Source organism: Sinocyclocheilus grahami, unplaced genomic scaffold, assembly GCF_001515645.1.
Source record: "Sinocyclocheilus grahami isolate Dianchi unplaced genomic scaffold, SAMN03320097.WGS_v1.1 scaffold537.1, whole genome shotgun sequence".
NCBI lineage: Eukaryota > Metazoa > Chordata > Actinopteri > Cypriniformes > Cyprinidae > Sinocyclocheilus > Sinocyclocheilus grahami.
Window position 1 is genome coordinate 616,985 of NW_015505716.1, and position 20,868 is coordinate 637,852.

General features: G+C 37.5%; 2 protein-coding genes across 2 annotated transcripts in view; both read left to right on the forward strand.

Annotated features, from left to right (window-relative positions):
• The window catches only part of LOC107555552 (exocyst complex component 4-like), a 137,141-nt gene extending 131,508 nt beyond the window's left edge, over positions 1-5,633 (forward strand). Inside the window, exon 18 of the mRNA XM_016238381.1 lies at positions 4,013-5,633. Coding sequence (XP_016093867.1) covers positions 4,013-4,250 — 238 coding nt within the window. The 3' untranslated portion in view covers positions 4,251-5,633. The remainder of the gene's footprint in view (positions 1-4,012) is intronic.
• Positions 5,634-6,375: 742 nt separating this feature from the next.
• lrguk (leucine-rich repeats and guanylate kinase domain containing) lies at positions 6,376-20,213 on the forward strand. Its single transcript, XM_016238363.1, has 19 exons — positions 6,376-6,483; positions 7,738-7,819; positions 8,096-8,196; positions 8,503-8,584; positions 9,536-9,660; positions 12,057-12,200; positions 12,539-12,619; positions 12,704-12,790; positions 13,065-13,171; positions 13,431-13,550; positions 14,105-14,201; positions 15,032-15,145; positions 15,260-15,461; positions 16,073-16,189; positions 16,572-16,690; positions 16,836-16,924; positions 17,882-17,998; positions 19,673-19,842; positions 20,031-20,213. The coding sequence occupies exons 1-19, from the start codon at positions 6,376-6,378 to the stop codon at positions 20,147-20,149; spliced, it is 2,181 nt and encodes a 726-aa protein (XP_016093849.1). The 3' UTR covers positions 20,150-20,213.
• Positions 20,214-20,868: the final 655 nt, after the last annotated feature.

Below are 20,868 nucleotides of genomic sequence, written 5' to 3' on the forward strand. Positions count from 1 at the left end.
GTTGTGAAAGCGAAACTACTTTGTTTGGCCTTCCAAAAGAGGACACGACTATCAGTGGTTAAGTTGTATTTACAACACTGTTCCAGAACAGTTAATCCCAAATATTCAGATGTGTGCAGCACATTATATGGAGGACTGTTTCCTGATCTGGTAGAGTAGACTACAATGCTGGCTGTTCTGACTCACAGACTGTAAGTTTTCTTATTTAAAGAATTTGCCACTGATGATTTAAACGCGAGTTTTGAGCAGTGTAGAGTAGCGCTTGTTGTTTGTCATTTCTCCGATCACAAATGCAGACATGGTTTTATTTTTACGCGGCGCGATGCAACGCAACGCATAAAAAGACAGTATAAGTCATTATAATCTGTAACTATGTCCCCACTGGATGCAACAAATGCCTCGTTTGTAATGGGTTTTATTGGTTTTGTCTCGTCGCTCCGGCCGGGACACGGCATCACAGTATGGTGAGGGGTGTAACATTTCCGTCACACGCTTGGGGTATTCGGCCAATCACAACGCACTGGATAGCTGGCCAATCACAGCACACCTCGCTTTTCAGACCGATGAGCTTTGTAAAAATCGATGCGTTTCAGAAAGGCGGGGCATAGAGGAGAAACAATAATGTACAGTATGTGGAAAATAATGTGTTTTTAGAACCTTAAACCGCATAAACACATTTCATTACACCAAATACACAAAATAATGTTCTTTTCAGCAACATCATATGACCCCTTTAAAATAAAGCTGAAATAGAAGTCTTGCCTTGGCAACTAACTGACATAAAATTAGTTAAAGTACTAAAATTACTAAAACTAAAACTGAAATAAAATCAATTAAAGCCAAATAGAATAATGAAATAAATGGAAACAAAAATAAAATCAAGAACGAATAAAAATGTCAAAAGCACATGACAAAATTGCAAAAACTAAAAATATAAAACCTGAAATATAAAAAGATAAGCTAATTCAAAATATTAATAAATACTGTAAAGTAAATATTAATAGAACAACACTTATATATTCACTTTTATTATATTATTATGTAAGAGTTGTTTGGATATTCTTTAAAAAATCGTTTGTGATCCATGGAAGAACGTGTTCATACTGATAAAATTACATTTTTAGCATACTATCCATTTAAACACTTAAGTTTAGATTTTCTTTAAATCTTTTGTACTAGGAAACAAAGCTGTTTGATGTCAAACTAAGTGCTGTATATGAGACTGTCCTGTTTTGAGCTCTAATGAGCAGACAGCCCAGGTCTGGTGGATTAACGCAGGCACAGGAAGGGTTACTGGGACACTGGACTGTCAGGACTGTTATAAATGGCTGTGTTTTTTCAGTGTCAGAGATGAATGGGGGTTAATGGAACTGCCCTCTCTCTGTCCTGCAGGTGCACTTGTGCTCACATTCACACTTTTTGGCAAGCTTTTCAGCGTCTTATGGGTTGAATCTGTATTTTTCTACTTGCTGAATATGCTGTGATCACTTGATTTTTCATGTTAGTGTTAATCTGCAGCATTAGAGCTCAGCATTTTAGAGGCGCAAGGGCAACACCATTATTTCCGAGAACTTAAGTACATTATTTCCAAAATCTTCTTCACCAAGAAGGTTTAGTAGAAGACAGCAGGTCTCTGAGATGTTTGAGCGTGTGTTTCTGTCTTTCATTTAGTGCTCCATTTCCAGCCAGTGGACTGATCGTCTGTTTGGTTTCCATTACATTTCCCTGCTAATCTTAAAGAAATGGAGTAAAGTCTTGCTGAAGTTTTTTTAAAACAGCATCCACTGTAAAATTGGCCTTAGACTGTAAAGTTGGCCTATAGATTTTTTTTAATTTTGAGCTGTGTTACAGTTGCTAGGATGTTGTGGTTGGTTGCAAAGGCATTGCTATACAGTTGCTTAGGTGTTGCTTAGTGGTTTTGTGCATCTTGCTAGGTTTTCTGGATGGCTTCTAGGTGTTTACAATTGGTTTAAGTAAAAAAAGGCCACTTCCAAATATCTACACTGAAAAATAAATTGGTGTAGAAACATTTTTCATTCAGAAATTGCTAGTAAATTGTGCAATTCATTACAAAGAAATGTGACATTTAATGTGAAATTTTAAAGTAGAAAGACTGAAACAATTTCTTGTTCAAACTAATCTTTGTTTCATTTACAACGTTGAATAATTTTTGCAGTATAGATACGACACTAGTATCTCCTTTTGTTGTTAATTTCGATTTGGACTTTCAATTGTGTCGTCTAACACTGACAAAAAATGGCTTGAAAGTATTTTGTACTTAGAAATTGCCATTCAATTTCACAAATAGAAACAAAGAAATGGCAATTAACGCATTGAATTAAACATGACATTTTGAGGTACAAAGACTGAAATAGAGTTTTCTTGTAAAACATACTCCAATGGGAAAAAAAACTTTGGAGAAAAAAATTATAGTGTAGATATCCAATAAATACGAGTCAGACTTTTTTTTTTTAATTATTGGAGTTTAATTACATATGCTAAGCACCAAATTATGCACCATATAACTGTTTCAGTAGAATATCTTTGTATTATAGTAGAAATCACAGCCATGATGCATCTCCATGGTTCTCCAGAAGTTTAATATCTCCAGAAGTTCAAAACCTGAGGCCTTTATGATGTCTGGCATGTCTTTAAAATTTACATGTGCTTCATCGTGAAAAGACTAAAATTGGCCATTTCTGCCAGTGTTTGCTCTGTACGGAGCACCTTTAAAGCGAGAGGTTGTGTAGAATGGGCTCTTCGGCTCATTTCGAGTGCAGCCAGAAGTCTCTGAGCACCTGGAGGAGTGTGCCAGCTTGATAGGGGAGTTAGAGAGAGTCCTGCTGGCTAAGACCTTTTCTGTGTGCCTGAGTAATGCTGCATGAGAGAGATTCAGAGGAGTCGTCTGCTCTGATGGGGTCAAAACACATTCAGCTCTTATCACCCCTGTTACAAATGTGCCTCTGCTGCAGAAATAGAAGTTGTAAGCCCTTTGTGTGGGTGTGTGTATGCATACTCATGTGTAAGTGGTCTCCTTGAACTATATGTCTAATGTTTAATGCATGTTGTCCCATTCCATTGGTCAACAGCATGTTTGGGCCAAAGGGGTCATGGAAAAATGGTTTGATGCTCTCAACAAGTTTTGTGAATGCATAGCATCACAATAAGGTACAATAAGGCCAGTGTGAGAGAGTTTCAGCTCTTTTGACAGAACTTTCATTTTGTTGCATTGTTTTATTTATTAATTATTTATGTTGTTAATTCTATATGTGTGTTCTTTTATGGAAATTAATATACTTAAAAATTTGACCAAAATACTTATTTTACTAATAATATTTTGTAGTACTGGTTTTTATATCCTTTACTTTTACTTTCAGAATGATATTTTTATAATTTAATTGTATTAAATGATCATTTCAGGTGTTGAAATGGATTGAATATAATAAAATGTTTTAGACCTTATGCAATTATTTCAGGTAAAATTGTTTTATAATTTATATTGCTCTTACAGAGTTGTAGCTGTTAGATGTAGTTATTTTTGCAAATTAATATTCTAAATTACACTGTAGTGTTTTTAAAGGAAACTGGTTAATAACAATTATAAATATATTTCACAGCATATTTTTGACATTTAATATACAGTATGTGTGTGTATATATGTATGTGTTGTTTGAAATTATATAAATACAATATATAGCTGTAAAATGTAGTTATTTTTCCAAATGAATATTTTAAATTACATTGCACATTGTAGTGCTTTTAAAGACAATTATAAGTATATTTTTGACATTTAATATAATAAAATATAATATTTTGCTAAAAATAAAGTTTATATATATTTTTTTTATAATTATATGAGTTGCTTAAATTATATAAATATAATGTTATATATTTAATTATTTTAAGCAACAGTATATTTTATAATAAGTTCAGCAACACTTTCACACCTTGAATGGCACCCTCGGAATAACAGCAACTCTTTTATTCTTTCTCTCTGTGTCTTTCTCTGCAGGCAGTACTATGAGATGCTGTATAATACAGCCGACGAGCTGCTAAACCTGGTGGTTGATCAAGGGGTGCATTACACAGAACTGGACTACATCAATGCTTTAAGTCTCCTCCACCGCAGCCAGACAGGCGTGGGAGACCTGACCGTGCAGAACATGCGGCTGCAACGCCTCAAAGAGATCATATGCGAACAGGCTGCCATTAAACAGGCTACCAAGGATAAGAAGATCACTACAGTCTAGACACGCACATTTAAACTATATCTACTAATACTCTGAAAGGGTCCACGTTACTGCCGATCGTTACTGTCACAAGCTTTGAGTCAAGTCACACTTTCAAGCAAACATTAAAGTGACTTCCTTGCTTTGTAAGATACATTTCTGAGCAGGGCTTTGCACACACAGACATGTTCTAATAAATGAATCCCTTGTATCTTTTCTGGTTAAACCAGGCCACACCTTTCAGAGCGAGAGGACGGATTCTCTCATTGTGGCTTGGGGACATTTTCGTCTCATTTTCTTACTTTATCAAACCTCTGCTCTCAATTATAAAATCCTCCTGCACGCCGTCTCTCTCTGCCCGGCCCGCAGCCTGTGCCTGGAATAACAGATGCCAGATTAGAACGCCAGGGGAAAAAAGAAACAGCTCGCCTGCCGCTTGTTGATTTGTTCTTTTTGCTTAAGAGGAAATAGGAATCGCTAACCCCATTCAGTTTAAGTTTCTCCCTACTTGTTGCAGGTATAATTGCGTGCGCATGTTTTTGTTAATTATGACAGTCATTGATTGTGATGTCATGATGCCATTATGACATCACTATTATCCCCGGGTTGTTTAATCAGGTAAAGAAATGAGTTTCTAAGCCTTGATGTTGATATATTCCAATATCTGCCCTTCGACTGTGTCTGCTTTCATTTGAATCTGAACCTCTTATTCCTTGTTCAAACAGACACCAAACCCCACAGATCACTCATGCTCTGTTCTAGGCTATTTTTAGTTCATTAATTATGAAGAATAGAGCAAGAGAGAAAGCCATCGATACAGTACACAGGCATTAAGCAGGAAGCCACCCGAGCAATCCATCAAAATGACTCAACCACTCGAATCAATAATTGCCACCAGGTTGCCACAGAGAGAAAAACAGCGACGATCTTTCATATTCTTAGCACATCAGAATTGCGTGTGAATGCGTAAGATGTGTTGGAGCAGTGGTTAGACATTAAAAATGTCATGTCTGCCTTATAATGTATCTACTGTAGTAAGAGGAGCTTACTAAACGGATACAGGCAAGGACAGAAGTGTGTGGATTTGTGTGTTTAAGCCATTATCGGGGTCCTCCGTGTTATTTAAATGAAGTGACTGGCTCAAGCACTCCTGTTAGCATTATACCATGCAACTATAATTCATTTAGACATTACTGTAACACAATCTGATGTTGTTTGCGCAAAGTATGTCAGAGCAACACTATTTCATGCCTTTGTTTTTGTGTATTTTTAGTATGTATTTTGTGCTTACCTATTAATAACATTTGAGATGTTCATGTACATGCTTGTAAATTTCAATCGATTGCTTAAAAGTCCTGAGGAGCCTCTGAACCTACTGGATTCTAAGTGAATTTTGCCAATGGTAATGTCAAAATGAAAATAAATGAATATAACTGAAACAAGCTATGGAACCCGTTTTTACTATCAATCTTATTTGTACTGGCTTGCCTGAAGAGATTATATGTATATTTTTATTTAACTGTAGAACTTTGTTCACTATGTTTCACTTGATGAATGTGCTGTCAACAATACAGAAAGAACACAAAAGAACGTGGCCATTTTGGCTTAGCTTAGCTGCTAACTGTAAGTGAATCGTAGCGTTTCAGTTCACTTCAATGTGCTTTATTGGCATGACAGTTTTTACAATGTATTGCCAAAGCATAGTGTTTAAATAATGTTCAAGTAAAATCAAATGTTCTTTGGTTGCTTGCGCAACTTTAGTTTACGTTTGGTTACCAGGCAACCGATGATGCGCGTGCAACTACAGGTTATTTTAGCTTCTCACAGAAAGTCCTATTTTACTAGCGTCTAGTTTGGGGGGAAAATATGTTTTTGTAATTGATAGCGTCAAATAATCAATCTTTGGCGTTTGTGTTAAGCTGGACATGTCAGATTCCTCTCTTTCTCCAGTAATAAGCGCTGCTCTCTGGAGACCACAGCAGCAGAAGAAGAGAGATGACACAGTCAATACACACAACAACAATGGAGGTAACAGCCCTCAAACATGACTATTTACTCATAACATGATATAGCTTTCTTAGACACTTCACTCAGTGTAGCAAACATTTAAATCGTTGTGGTTTCCGTACTTTGTTGTTTGTATGAAATGAAGAATGATGGTGAATTAACGGAGGAGGACGTGTTTAAATGCCTGTCCATCCTGGGACAGTCAGCTACCGGACTCCAGCACACTTACCTGTGCCTCTCTGTGTCAGTGAGTGATCCACGAACACATTTATATTTGTTTTCGCGTTATTGTGGGATTTCCATTGACTTGTATTGTTTTTATATTGATTTCATGTTTTCTATCCATTAAACAAAACCCTCACACAAAGCTTTATGCATTTTAAATATTCATTAACCCATTTGATCAAAATTTCCTTTTGAGTTTAAATAGTCTAAAATCAGGTGTAAATGAATGATCAGTCTGTCTTGGTTTAATGTGTATAGTTTGGCTTTTTTAAACAGTCACGTGACCATATTTGGTACTGTACCTATAATTTCCAAAAACATAAAAAAGTTCACCCAAAAATAAAAAATTTGCTGTAAGTTTACATCCAAGATGTAGATGAGTTTGTTTATATTTGGAGAAATTTAACATTGCATCACTTGCTAACCTGCAGATCCTCTGCAGTGAATGGGTGCCGTCCGAATGAGAGTCCAAACAGCTGATAATAATGGATTTGTTGTTGGATTTGCAGCTTTTCATTTCACAAGATGTTAATTAATGGACTGGAGTTGTGTGGATTATTGTGATGTTTTTTATCAGCTGTTTGGATTCTCATTCTGATGGCACCTATTCACTCCATTGGTGAGCAAGTGATATAATCCTGTTGTTACATTTGTTATAACATTAGAGCAACATATTGAATAGTAGCTGAATTCAAATAATACAATTACAGATTGCATTTTTTTTATCATTCCCCTTTTCCCCTCAAATGCCTGATAGTAAAATATATATATATATATATTTTATTGATTTTTATTAAACAGCAGAGAAGTTTTTGATAGTTTTTTGATAGGCATAAAGCATATACAGTCACTAGCTGTTTTAACTGTTTAATGGGTTAAGACATTATTTAGTATGGTTATTAAGCTAATTTCTATCGGCTGGTCCCCACAATGTGAGTGGTTTTACTGGCCTTGTGGGAAGCTTTGCTCCCCACAGTGTGATCCACACACACACACTGAGACTGTTACATTACTATATGCAACAATTGATATTTTCCATATAAAATTTCCCAGGCTTACACGACAGAGCTTGGGGGTAGAATATTAATATATTTTTCCGGAAACCGCTGATATTGTTTAGTTGCATGACTTCGCTGGAGAGAGAGAGAGACAGAAGTGGCCTCCAAATTAGTTTACATCTTTTTTTAATGCGTCATACTCTCCTCTAGTTTCAGGGTTTTACCGGATGACATTTTATTGGCACCTTAACTGAATTTCTGATTGTGTTTGGCCACAGGGGCGAGACTTGAAAAATGTCTCCATTTTATGCAATTATATCTATCTACAAAAGCTAGAGCTTCCCTACAATAAAATCAAAGGTAGGTTTACACCAGTTTCATGTTTGTGTTACAAGAAAACTATATGGTGAAATGAAATTTGCTGTCATGTTTCAGACCCCCTCATATTTGTCTTCCACTAATGTAGATATTTGCTCTAATATCCTCTAGTTGAAAATGTTTGCCGGATTTTTTATTATTTTTTTCCATCCGTGCCCTTCATGGTTGCTTGGTAGCGGGATAAATAATCTCAGCTGTGCGGATGCTTGTCATCCATCTTTCCCCTGCTCTTTCTGCCTAATGTTTTGTGAATGGTAGATCTATCCTGCGTGAGTCACATGCCACACCTCATCATACTGGATGCTTCCCACAACCAACTCACCGATTTCTTTGGATTCCAGCCGCCAAAAAATCTCAAGGTGATTCAATTCACTACAGAGGGGATAATGTGGTGTCAAGTGAGGTTCAAATCTTATGCAAGAGTGAATGAAAAATCTTTCAAAATCATTGGGTCTCAGAGATGTTTTACTGTTAATTAAAGCTAGATGTGTTTTACCTTTTTACATAAAAACAAAAAAATATATAAATTTTACTCATTTAATGAGGGTTATTGTAATTTAAAACATTCAACATGTTCTTCCCGTCATTTTTGCTTTTTGGGTGTTTTTACTGATGTTTGTCTTTCACATACTGTCCATTTCTCTTTTTTTTTTTTTTTACTGCAGGAGGTCAATTTCTCACACAACCAGATGTCAGTAATGAAGGATCTTTCTGTATATTCCTCTTTGACCAAGCTGATTCTTGACTGTATCCTTTCGAAGATTACAAAGCATGACACATCGTTCGCAACTCATTTTACTTCATTATTGTATTTCCAAGTAAAACAGGCTATTCAAACTGAACAAAATATTGACCTCAGAAGTTGGATGTCGGAGCTGGGAATGACATCACATCTGAGTTGACTGCATTCTCGTACAAAAGTCGGAAAACCGAGATGGATGCCTCCATTGTTAGCAGTACCAGTTGATAAAGTCTTTAATAGTTTGGGGAAGTCATGGTCTAATGGTTAGAGAGTCGGACTCGTAACCCAAAGGTTGCGGGTTCGAGTCTCATACCGGCAGGGATTGTAGGTGGGGGGAGTGAATGTACAGCGATCTCTTCAATACACAACCACCTTCAATACCACGACTGAGGTGCCCTTGAACCCCCAAACTGCTCCCCGGGCGCTGCAGCATAAATGGCTGCCCACTGCTCCGGGTGTGTGTTCACGGTGTGTGTGTGTTCACTGCTGTGTGTGTGCACTTTGGTAAATGCAGATCACTAATTCCTAGTATGGGTCACCATACTTGGCCACATGTCACTTCACACTTCACACTAAAAACCCCTAAATTTAGCAACTATCTTACTAACTATTGATCAAATTAGGTAATAGTAAGTAATAGCAAGTAATAGTTCATAGTTAGTTAATAGTGAGAATTGGTCCCCAAACTAAAATGTGACGTACTGGCAACTTAGAATTTCAGACTTCCGTACAAATGGAACGCACCACTGATTTTGGGAATTGACTGGAGCGGGAAAAGTGGGTGTCACATACCAAAAAATAGGGATCGGTGACATCAACCGAAAAGAAAATTACCAGAATTTTAATAGCTAAGGGTATCTAATAAAAGTAACCTGGCTGATTAATGTGGACTTTAAACTATTAATTTGTTAAAAACAAGTGTATGAAACATTCTTTGACTGTGCCTTGCTGTTCAGATAATTCATTTAGTGCCATCAGGGGGCTGGAAAAGTGCAAAAGGCTCTCACACCTCAGTCTGGCCCATAACAACATCTCCCGCATTAGGGGTCTGGACCATCTGCCTCTCAGAAAGCTCTGCCTGGTACTGTCAGCCCTCTTAAACACAAACACACACTCACCATTTATAACAGCAACACCCATTTAACAGCTAATGTATTCCCGATGATTAATAAGTGCCGAGAAGTATAAAATATGAACGTTTTTAATGAAATATTTACTTGTTATGAGCAGGTTTGCAGATTAATTAATGTGTGTTTTGAGGTGAGAAATTAACAGTGGTACGGTAGGACAGGTATTGAATATGTAACTATAAAATGTTAATTTCTGTTTGGGAAAATATGTCTCTTCATGATGGGGCGATAAATAAATGTAATCACGCTTGATTCTAATTTGAGACTGGAATGCAGAAATGAGAGGTCTTTCCTGTCTTTCCTCAAAGTGTTTATGAGTCTCTGTTGGATTAATTAACGTCAGCCTACAAAACCTGTTGACATATTTTTCTGCTCACCCACAGTATCTCCCCGTCACCTGTCATCCTCTTCCAGATTATGTTGTTGTGTCTACACTTTTAGAAAGGTTACCACACGTTCTGTCTGTGTGATCGTGTGGGCAACACTACAGCCTTGTTTTGGCACTGTTTTTATATCGCTGACAGTTACTCTTTTTTCCCAAACCATCCCCTAACTGTGTATTTTTCAGACAGTATGTATGATTAAGCTCCAGCCTTTTCAGAAAATATAACAAAGCCTGGTGTTGAAGCCCACCATATGGCAGGCCAGCGTGCCACCAGACCTTTGCCACTCAGCTGAAGGATGTTTATGCTGTCCTTTATCAAAGAGATTCTTCATCGTCAGCAGCGCCACGTCCTTTGGTGTCCACGTCCCACGAGGCCAAGCTGCTGGCGTGAGAGAGCCTGGACCCTGTTCAAAAAAAAAAAACTCTCCCACACGCTGAACCTGTCTGAGACCCTGAACAGCGTGCGCCTGTCAGCCTGTTCCGCTCACACCCATCACACTTTGGTTCTGGGGCTTCCAGAGCCCCTCGTGGTTGCCGTCCCCTGCTGTTCTGCACCAGGCATGGGGTTATTATAAGGCCAAGGCTTTGGAAGCTGGAATCTTTCTGGCCCTCACATTAGGTTGTGGGTCAGTTTGACCCGTTTCATTGCCAGAGTTGCCAAAAATATTGGTTTAGCTTAAGATGTTTTCCTTTAAATTCTATGAGTTTTCCTGATTTACTGTAGGGTCGTGAACATGACTGCAAAGTCTCGACACTCTGATGTGTTGTGGAATGTGCGTACAAATTTATTTATTTAATTTTTTCTTTTCTTTCTTTTATTTTGTTGTAATGTGTGTAAAAAAAAGCATCAATGTTAAAAGATTTGCTGTTTTTACCTTATTGTTGTTTGTTTGTTTGCTGAATTGTATTGAATCCAATTAGGGTCAAGAACCCGACAAGTGTTATTTTAGCATCACTGAGAGATTGTTATAGTTTTTTTTTATATATATATATATATATATTTAGGGCCAGTTTTACTAAACAGGGCAAATTAGTTATTAGCGCGGAAGCACAATTCCAAAACAGCGCCGATGGGAGAGGAAATTTCTGCGGGCGATTAACTAACAATCTGCAAATTAAAGAACACAAATGCAACATCTCATTTACATATCGAGCCATTTCAAGCGCAAAATAGTTTGACATGCTTTTTTTAGGCGTTAAATAATTGCGCAAATGCCAGTAATTTGACGAGCGCAAACGTTAGTAAAACACGTTGTGTGATTCATTTGAATAATACTCTCCTCCCATAACTTATGCGTCTGAAACATAGACTGTATAAAAACAGGTCTGTAAGGGAAACTCCTAAAAATGCATATTCAATAAGGTCAGGTGCAAAAATAACTGTCCACGCCTTTTCAGTGCTAATTCGTCACTGCGCATCTTTAGTAAAACCTGACAGTACAATTTTAATGCCAAAAGACGGTTTGTGCTGGCGCAAGCTGTTAGTAAAACTGGCCCTTAGACTTGGTTTTTATTTTTGAATTTTCCATTTTCTTTTAGTTTTAGGCATTTTGTTGTGTGCTTTTTTCATTTTTATTAATTATTGATTTGTAAACTTCTATATAATTTTTATTCCAGTTTTAGTTTGCCTTTTGTTATAGTTTTAGTTTGTTCTATTTTATTTCAGTTTATTTTAAGTAGCAAACGTTTTTTAGGGTTTTTAGTTCCAGTCAACTATAATAACCCTGACCCCAACCATAACGATTGCACCCTGATTTCAAACCTGACATTCTTACCAGATGTTCGACTGTCAGTCCCTACCCATCAGCCTTTTAAATAACCTGAGCTCACCTGTCAATCACCCAGCCACAGCCAGACAGAAATGGCACATGACCCTGCAGATCATGTGCAGAGCTTTTGACTTACTGTTCTTTACCTCATTGAAATGATAGTTGTATAGGCCTATATGTGTGTTTTTTTAAGAGGGGGAATGTGATACAGAGGATTGAGAATCTCCAGACTCTACGCAACCTGCAGGTTCTGGATTTGTCCTGTAACCGGTTTCAAAACCTCTCGGGTCTCCAAAACCTCCATCTCCTGGGAAACATCAACCTTGAGAGCAATCTGGTAAAGGAGCTGTCAAATTCTTGTCATATTATATTATGCAAATGACTCTAAAGTTATACCTCAGAGTACCACCAATACCACAACAATGAACCAATTTAGCCAAATGAAAATGATTAGAAAGGTCTAAAATGTAAGAAAAGTCTAAAATTTGCCAGAAAAAACGAGTACTGTGTATATATATATATACCCTCAAAGTACTACTAAGTACTACTACTCAGATCTCCCTTTGAGGGTTCTGCCCCAGTGGAAAGTTGTTGAAGTTCTGAGAGTGTAAATGTGGCATCACGCACGATATTTCACTCAACATATAATTCTCTTTGTTGTTCTTTGTGTATCAGATCAGTGAGGTAAAAGAGGCTGCACATTTGCATGACCTGATATTGTTGAGAGAAATGAATCTCCTCAGAAACCCAGTGCAGGTGAGGGCACCATAAACATCTCAGAACCACAATACTGGACCTAATGTCATCACCTTATTCTTAATGCCAAATACTTTCTTGCAGGACCAGGATGACTATAGACTAGCTGTGATATTCCTCCTTCAGCACCTCACCATTCTGGATCAACACACTGTAACTGCAGAGGAGAAGGTGATTGTGTGATCTGGAGTAGAAGGAACGATTGCTTTACATCTTTAGTTTCTAAAAAGGGAAGTGCTGTTTATGGCTTTGAGATGGAGGAAGCCTATTTTTGCCTAACATTTTGAAGAGCATTTGCTGGCTGGTTGAAGTCAAGAGCTCTGTGTTCAAGGGCTGAAATGAATAGAACTTGAAAGCTCTGAAAGTTTGTCGGAAAACAAAGCACATATTTCAATGATTATGTCAGGGTTGAGTAGTGAGTCCCATTCCTGTCTTTCATTCTCAGGTGTCTGCTGTGAACAACCACGACCCTCCTCTGGAGGTGATCGCAGCCAGAGATCACATGACCCACTTGGTATACCAGCTCATGCAACCTCAGGTTATTTTTGACAGGTACGACTTTTCGATCCGCTTTCCTCTTCGTTTTATGAGCCTGTCTAGTCCACAAAGGCCACTTCTTTCAAGCAGAAAGCCCTTCAAACCACTCACAGCGCTCAAGTCTGAACTAAAATGAATCTGGAGCTGTGTAGCGAGGCTGTTTGAAGTCACCCAGTTCGTTATAAACTACATGGTTGAACTCACAGGAAGTTCAATAGCACGGTTCACAAAAACAGCATTAGCTAATATGCATTTTCGCATGTTATTCCACAAGTACTCTCCCCAGTCTGGATGCTCCATACCCCATGCTGGTCCTCACTGGCCCGCAGGCCTGTGGGAAGAGGGAACTAGCCCATAAGCTGTGCCAGGATTTCAGCGACTACTTCGCTTATGGGTAAGTAGCAGTTTGGAGTGCATTATAAAAGTCACTAAAATATTATTATTTGATGTCATTTTGTTCAAAATGTGTACTTTATTAGGAACAAATGCCATTGTAATATTTAGTTTTTCTGCAATATGTATTGCAATATGAAAAAATATAGGCTGAATTCCCACTGTTTTTGACCCATTCAGTATGACTATAAAATAATAATAATTATTATTAATATTATGATTAAATAAATGTACTGAATAAAATAAGAAATATATTTCAAAAATATTTTGTAGTGTAAAATAACAAAATATTGTAAAATGGTTTATTAATAATCATTTTATAGTACTATACATGTCTTAATTTTTTCATTAGCAAATGTTAAACCATCAAGCTTTTATTTTGGCAGTTTGCCTGCAAATAAATACTGTATATGCGCTATTGTTTTCAGAGTGAAACTCAGCATATTTATTTAACTAAATTGCAGCCTTTACAATATGATAATCACACTAAGCCATATCTCAATATATATTTAAATAGTGCAGTCCTAGTTTCTTTAATTGATTTGTTTGTTTTAGTGCCTGCCACACCACCAGGGGGCCCTATTATGGGGAAGAGGATGGATCTGACTATCACTTTGTCACTGAGGAAGAATTTCAGAACATGATTCAAATGGTAATTCTCTGTCCATCATATTTTGATCCGCTTTGGCAGGATTTTACTCATAACCCTACATATTTAGATTTTTGTGATACAGTTTTATGCCCATTCATCTGCAGAAATAGACTTCCCCAGGCCATATTGGTCTATAAAAGCAATGACATGCCAAAAACGTGAAGAGGGGAAGGAATTCGCCTTAGATTCTCTTTTTTCCCCAGACCCCTCAGGTGCTTCTGAGAGAGTGCACACCTAGTCTGTGCCGCCACTATCTCGTTTAGCTCTTAAGTGTTGCTATATAAGTCCAATGTTATTGATTGATTGAGGCTGGAAGGAAGCCTTTTGATGTGTGATTATAACCTTATGCCTCCAGAGCAGAGAAAGAGACAGAGTCGAGTTTTACAGACTAACCTCCCCTACCTATATCACGCCGACACAGATGTGTGTCGGCATTCTGCAGACGTGAACACTCCTTGGTGCTTTTCTCTGGGCCTGTTAAAGCAAATAGTGTAGAGGATTAGAGCATGGTTGGGATTTGTACTGATGTTTTAAAACCATCTTGACCAGAGATGTAAAAACATGTGTTTTAGAATTGCTTTGTGCGAGTAAAAGCTTGACAGGGAGCGACTTCGGCGTTGCGGCGGCTAAATGGACCCAGTTGAACACAGGGGTCAAATGTTTGTCTGTGTGAGAAGAACGATGTTTCCTTGCAGCCCAAAAGTCGAGAGTTCAGGTCATTCTGTAGTGAATCTGTGTCGAACATCATGAAGAACGCCCATTCAAAAGAGGAATTTGAACTCTATGGCATCAGTACAGTGTCTTTTTCAGTTTTATTCTCTCACTGTCAGGGTCAGTTTGTCCAGACGATGCAGTACGGAGGACATTGGTATGGCCTGTCGCGGGAAACAATTGAGTGTGTGGCTCGCGAAGGTCTTGCCTGCTGTGTGCATATGGAACTAGAGGTACAGTATGGTATCAAGAAAACATGTTCCACCATGTTGACCAAGCACAAAACTGGGTCAAACGCCACAGCAGTTAATTATACTGGGCATTTTTGTGTGTTTGCTCTAATACAGGGAGTGTATAGTTTGAAGAACTCGTATTTTGAGCCCCGTTACGTCTTGCTGATCCCCACTGTTGTTGATAATTACGTCTGCTTTCTGAATGCAAGAGGATTCTACAGCATTGCTCAGATGGAAACAGCTGTGTCTCGTATTGATTTGTATTCCAAGACCAACAGAGAATTACCTGGCTTCTTTGACAACATCATCCCTTGTGGTAACAAACTTTTATTAACCCATTAAGGCCAGTTACACTGTCTAGCTATATATCTATAGGAATATACTTTTTATTTCCTTTTGTGAATTGTAAGAAAACCCTAAATGCCTGAATACACTACATGACAGATTTTAAAACGCTATGCATCATACACTTACTGAATTTGTAAACAGTCAGATAGGAAAAACTGGTTATCATACACTAAATGACTGAGGAGGAACATACGCTACCAGACTTTAAAGTCGTTCCGATCACAACAAACTGAAGCAGAAACATGCGCTTTGTTTTGCTAGGAGATGCATGACAGATTAAAACAATATGTGTTCTAAAATCGACTCAAAATATTGAACATGTTTGATAGTCTCCAACTGGATGGAGTCATAGTCTGAAGTTAAATAATCAGAGTCTGAACATCATATACTACACGATTTTCTATGAAATCTGTCAACTCAAATCTGGCTCTGACGTTTCAGCAGTTAGTGTCAAATATCGTGTTGTGTATTCTAGCCTTACAATAAAACAAATCTTTACCTGCCTGAGCAGGACATTTTCAGTTTTTTATGGAAACTAAATTGCTCCTTCAAATGCTCCCCTTCTTTTGTGCTCATCAGATGATCGTGCTGAGGCCTACCAGGCTTTAAAACAACTGGTGAAGGAGTACCTGGGTCTAGAGGAGCATGGAGGAGGAGGTGACAGCAGCTCAGTCACACCTGACAACACCTCCACAAGTGAGCTTTCATAGTCCCACTTTGCCATACACTAAGACCCAATGATATCACTTGACATGCACCATGTTCTTTTCAGTGTTGATATTTCATAGCTGGAAAAGTATTACAATTGTTTATTTTATCTTTATTTATGTATTTATTTTTAGTTTTTACAAAAATTTTATTGGCGTCTACAAAACAACACACTTGGACTAAGGGCCACAAAACTCCCAATTTGATTTCATGGGGCCTTTACATGAAGTCAGTTTTGTCTGCGGGGCACTTCGACAGGATTATAAAGCATATAGTTGTACTCAGTGTGAGGCTATGGCATTTCACTGCTGCAGCCACAGCAGACATCTGTTCACGATGGCTGAGTGCCCTAACGACTACTCTGTTGTAGACGCAACTGGCGAGTTACTGGCAGCCAACACGACAGAGGCCACTGACCTCATGGACTCCTACAGCAGAAACTACCAGAACAAAATCCAGGCCCAGATGACCCCTCAGCAGACCCCTGCAGTAAGTCAGAGTTATAGATTCTGTTATTTTTACACGATTATTGGCTTGATATAATACACAGAAGCTGTCATGGCCAGGAATAGCAGATAGGGATGAAATTAACAGTCACACTCATGCAAGCACAATATTTCTGTGAACGCCACAGGAAATGGCTTCCAATCACAGGCATCAGCAGCTGATTCGAGAAGCTCTGAGCGGGAAGAGTCTTGGTGCATATGCCGAGCTGTTTCAGAGGTAACATAACTTTGACTGTTTAGCAACTTTGATCACCCAAAGACTGTGGCTGACAATGAGATAGAAGATCACTGTTCCAACCCCAGAACATTGGCTTGGTGTCTGCTAAAGCCACCTTCTAAGCCATCATGCTAACTCAAAGACAACCCCAAAAGTGACTGATTTGTAATGTTTTTCATAAACAGCAACTCTGCACACCACACAAATAATAATTCCAAGAGAATTAAGCATTAGCACATTGCAAAGCTAATGATGCAACACTCCACTTCTATAATATGCTTATAAATAATAAGAATAAATAATATGCATAAATACTGTATACTCTACTTTTCAAAAGTTTGGAGACAAGTAAGCAAGGATGCATTAAGTTGCCCAAATGACATTAGACATTTATAATATTACAAAGTATTTATATTTCAAATAAATGGTGTTCTTTTTAACTTTCTATTCATCAAAGATGAAAATATTACGCAGTAAAACTGTTTATAAAAGTAAGAACTGAATCAAATCAGCATATATCAGAAAATTCAGTTTTGCTGTCATAGGAATCAATTACATTTTAAAATGTTAAATCAGATGACAGCTATTTTAAAATGCAATAATATTTCACAATATTACTATTTTATCGTATTTTTGATTAATTGAGATTTTGATTGCATAAGAGACTTATTTAAAAAACTTGAAATAGTTCAAAAATAGTTGAAAGGTTTTTTGCTAATATTTCAGTATAAATTTCAATGATGTTTTTTGATAATTCAATACTGTATTTAGTCATTCCTTTTTTAATTACTGTATTTAGTTTTACATAGCTACAGTTAAATGGCCTAGATTTGTAACACGCTATTGTGTTTTTGTATAAAATGCCCAAATTTGGTCTCCTCAGCAAAAAGCACCACCACAGGCTGGTGAGTGTGTGTTTATAGTGCTTTACTGATACTGTTTATGTGTGTGTCACAGAAGTGCACCCACAGCTCCATCATCATTAGCCTCTCAGTCCCGGCCCCCACCCGGCCCCTCTTCCTCCCCAATGTGTCCTGTTGGCCTCAGCGCTCCTGACCCCGATGAGGACAGCAGGTATGCCACACACACCTTGACATTTTCACCTCTGACCTCTGGCCCAAGAGCAGCAAAACAATTAACCTTTCCCCAAAGCCCTCTCCTTGTGTACATCATTTCCCAGGACGTGTTTTATCTTGTAGCCTCTCCCTTTATGTTTATAACCTCCATCTCCATTTTACACACATCCAGGCTCAAATATCAAAGTTTTCATCCCCAGCTCAAAGTTAAAGCATTCAGGTAGCTGACATGCCCCAGGCCATCTGGAAGATATATGTGTTGGAGCACGTAAATGCAGATTTATGACTATCGGTGCATTTGCCTCTCCCGTGTATGAGCTCGGGGACTCTAAACAGGCGAGGAAATACAAGACTACTCCTGTGAAATATGCATGTCCCCAAGATATTTAAATACACTGTAATTTAGCTCATTAAGAGGAATCCTGGGAGACTTACAGAGCTGCCCGGCCTGCGCGGTGCACCACCGTTTGCTTATTAGCTAGGAAAAAAATGACAAAACTAATGTGCAAGTCCAAATTGTGTTAAACAGTGACTTTTTGTTTCTCATCCGCCGGGGAAAAGCAATATGCATTTGGAGTTTGTTACTTTGCAATCTAGTTATGAATTTCACTGTGCTCTTTATGAAATCAATTGAAAATGCAGGCCGTGGAATCATGGGATATCCGTGAAGAGACCATTGCCAGCTCTCTAAAAAATATCAGATGCCAATTAAAACTTATTAAAACCGTTTTAATGGGTGTCTTGAGACATTTGTTTATTCAGCACTGATGCGTGTGTTTTTAAATAGAGTCCTATAGAGAATGAGTCATTTCCATATTGTTGTTACTATTTGGATTTTCTTTTCAACTGAATTGAGGATTGTGTTATAATAAGAACTTTGTTGGGATGTTAGTTAATTCAAATTTGCAGTCAAATTAATTAGACTACTCTTCAAAAGTTTGGGTCAGTAAGAATTTTTTGAAAGAAAAAAAATAATACTTTTATTCAGCAAGGATTCATTAAATTAATCAAAAGTGAAATTATAGATATTTATAATGTTACAAAAGATTTCTGTTTTGAATAAATGCTGACCATTTGATATTAGAATATCAAAAGATTATTAGAATGGTTATTAGAAAAGCATATTAGAATGATTTTGAAGGATGTGACACTCACTAGAAATTTTTCTTCATGAAAACAAATTCCTTGTATGTGAAAACATACCTGGCAATAAAGCTCATTCTGATTCTGAAGACTAAAATATTAAATTTATAATATATATTTAAATAGAAAGCATTTATTTTAAAATGTAATATTTCACAATAGTATGGTTTTACTGTATTTTTAATCAAATAAATGCAGACTTAGTGAACAGAAGAGGCTTCTTTCAAAAATATAAAAATCCAACCCAAAACTTTTGAACTATAGATGATATGCTGATGAATTTACCAATTTTAAAATTGGAAATTACATCAGTATTTACTGTGAAAAGATCTCAAATGAAGATAATTTGAGACATTACATTATTGTGTAAATGAAGTATTAAGTAGACACAAAGTGAAGTATATAAACATATTGTTTCTATTATGTCCATATCATTGATCATAATCCGATTACTGGTTTAGCAATCTGGTTTGATGTTGTAACTTTCTTAATCTCTCTCTTTCTCTTCTTTTCCCTCACTCTGTCTCAGTTCTGAGGAATCTCGTGCCAGTTCTGGCCTGTCCATGAGGAGCTCAGCGGGGGCGCTCTCAGCGGCCCAGGGATCAGACGCTGGGTCAGGGCCCAACATAGAGCCTTTGGATATGTCTATGTTGGGGCAGGACCAGGACTCTCTTAGAGGTGACGAGCATTTTTCTCTCTGTGTTCATACGTTAGACATTTTAGCATCTAATTTGTACATGCATAATACATTTACATTTTAGAAGCTGTCCATACATAGATATTGTACATATCTATTCAGAAATTTGTTTGAATACCTAGGCCTACTCATGAGATCATGTTCGATTCTAGTTTATTTGAATAATGCATATCTGTTTGATGTTTCTCAGGTCACATGGTCTCTCCAACACTCCCCTCCTCCCCGGGCCGTCCAGGTGCCACCGTTAAACCAGTCCTGCCACCCATCCCATCTGGAAGGAAGACCAGTGATTCCGGCTCAAAGCAATAACTAACAGGACAGAGAGCTAGAGAGGGTATAGATAGTGAGATATCAGCACATCATGTGAGTGTTAGCGGCAAAAATAGGTTTTTGAAATAAGTTTAATTAACCCCTGTAGCTTCAAGCCAGCCATTCAATAAATGACAATGAAGGCAACAGATGTGCTCAGTGCTGTGAGGCAAAAGCAGTCAGGTCATAGGAAAATATGGAGATTCCCATCTCTCATCTGTGTCCTCCAGTGTGAGTGATCTGAGAGGTTGAAGGCTTATCCGTCATCAGCAGATCTAAGCTCTGGAAACGGCCTGAAGCTCTTAAATCCCTGGACACAGGAAGTGAGGCAAGAAGGTGTGCAATGGAGGTCACACTTTACATTACAATGTTCATGTTACAGAATAATCACTTTGAGATAACGTTCAAATGTTTGGGGTCCAAAAAAATGTTTTTTTTTTTTTATTGATTGATTTTTATTTATATAAGTTAATACTTTTATTAAATTAAATAAAAAGTGATAATAAAGACGATAATAAAGTCACAAAAAATTTATATTTCAAATAAATGGTGTTCTTTTGAACTTTCTATCAAAGAATCTTGAATATATATATATATATATATATATTGCAGTTTTTACAAAAATAATAATAATAGCAAGAAAAATGCAAATCAGCAGATTTCTGAAAGATCATGTGACACTAAAGACTGGAGTAATGGCTACTGAAAATTCAGCTTTG

Excerpts from the sequence above, each read along its gene's own strand:
- lrguk (XM_016238363.1), top strand. The coding sequence starts at position 6,376 with ATGAAGAATGATGGTGAATTAACGGAGGAGGACGTGTTTAAATGCCTG. Across the intron at positions 7,820-8,095 it reads TCCCTACAATAAAATCAAAG|ATCTATCCTGCGTGAGTCAC; the intron begins GTAGGTTTACAC and ends TGTGAATGGTAG. Across the intron at positions 13,551-14,104 it reads AGCGACTACTTCGCTTATGG|TGCCTGCCACACCACCAGGG; the intron begins GTAAGTAGCAGT and ends TGTTTGTTTTAG.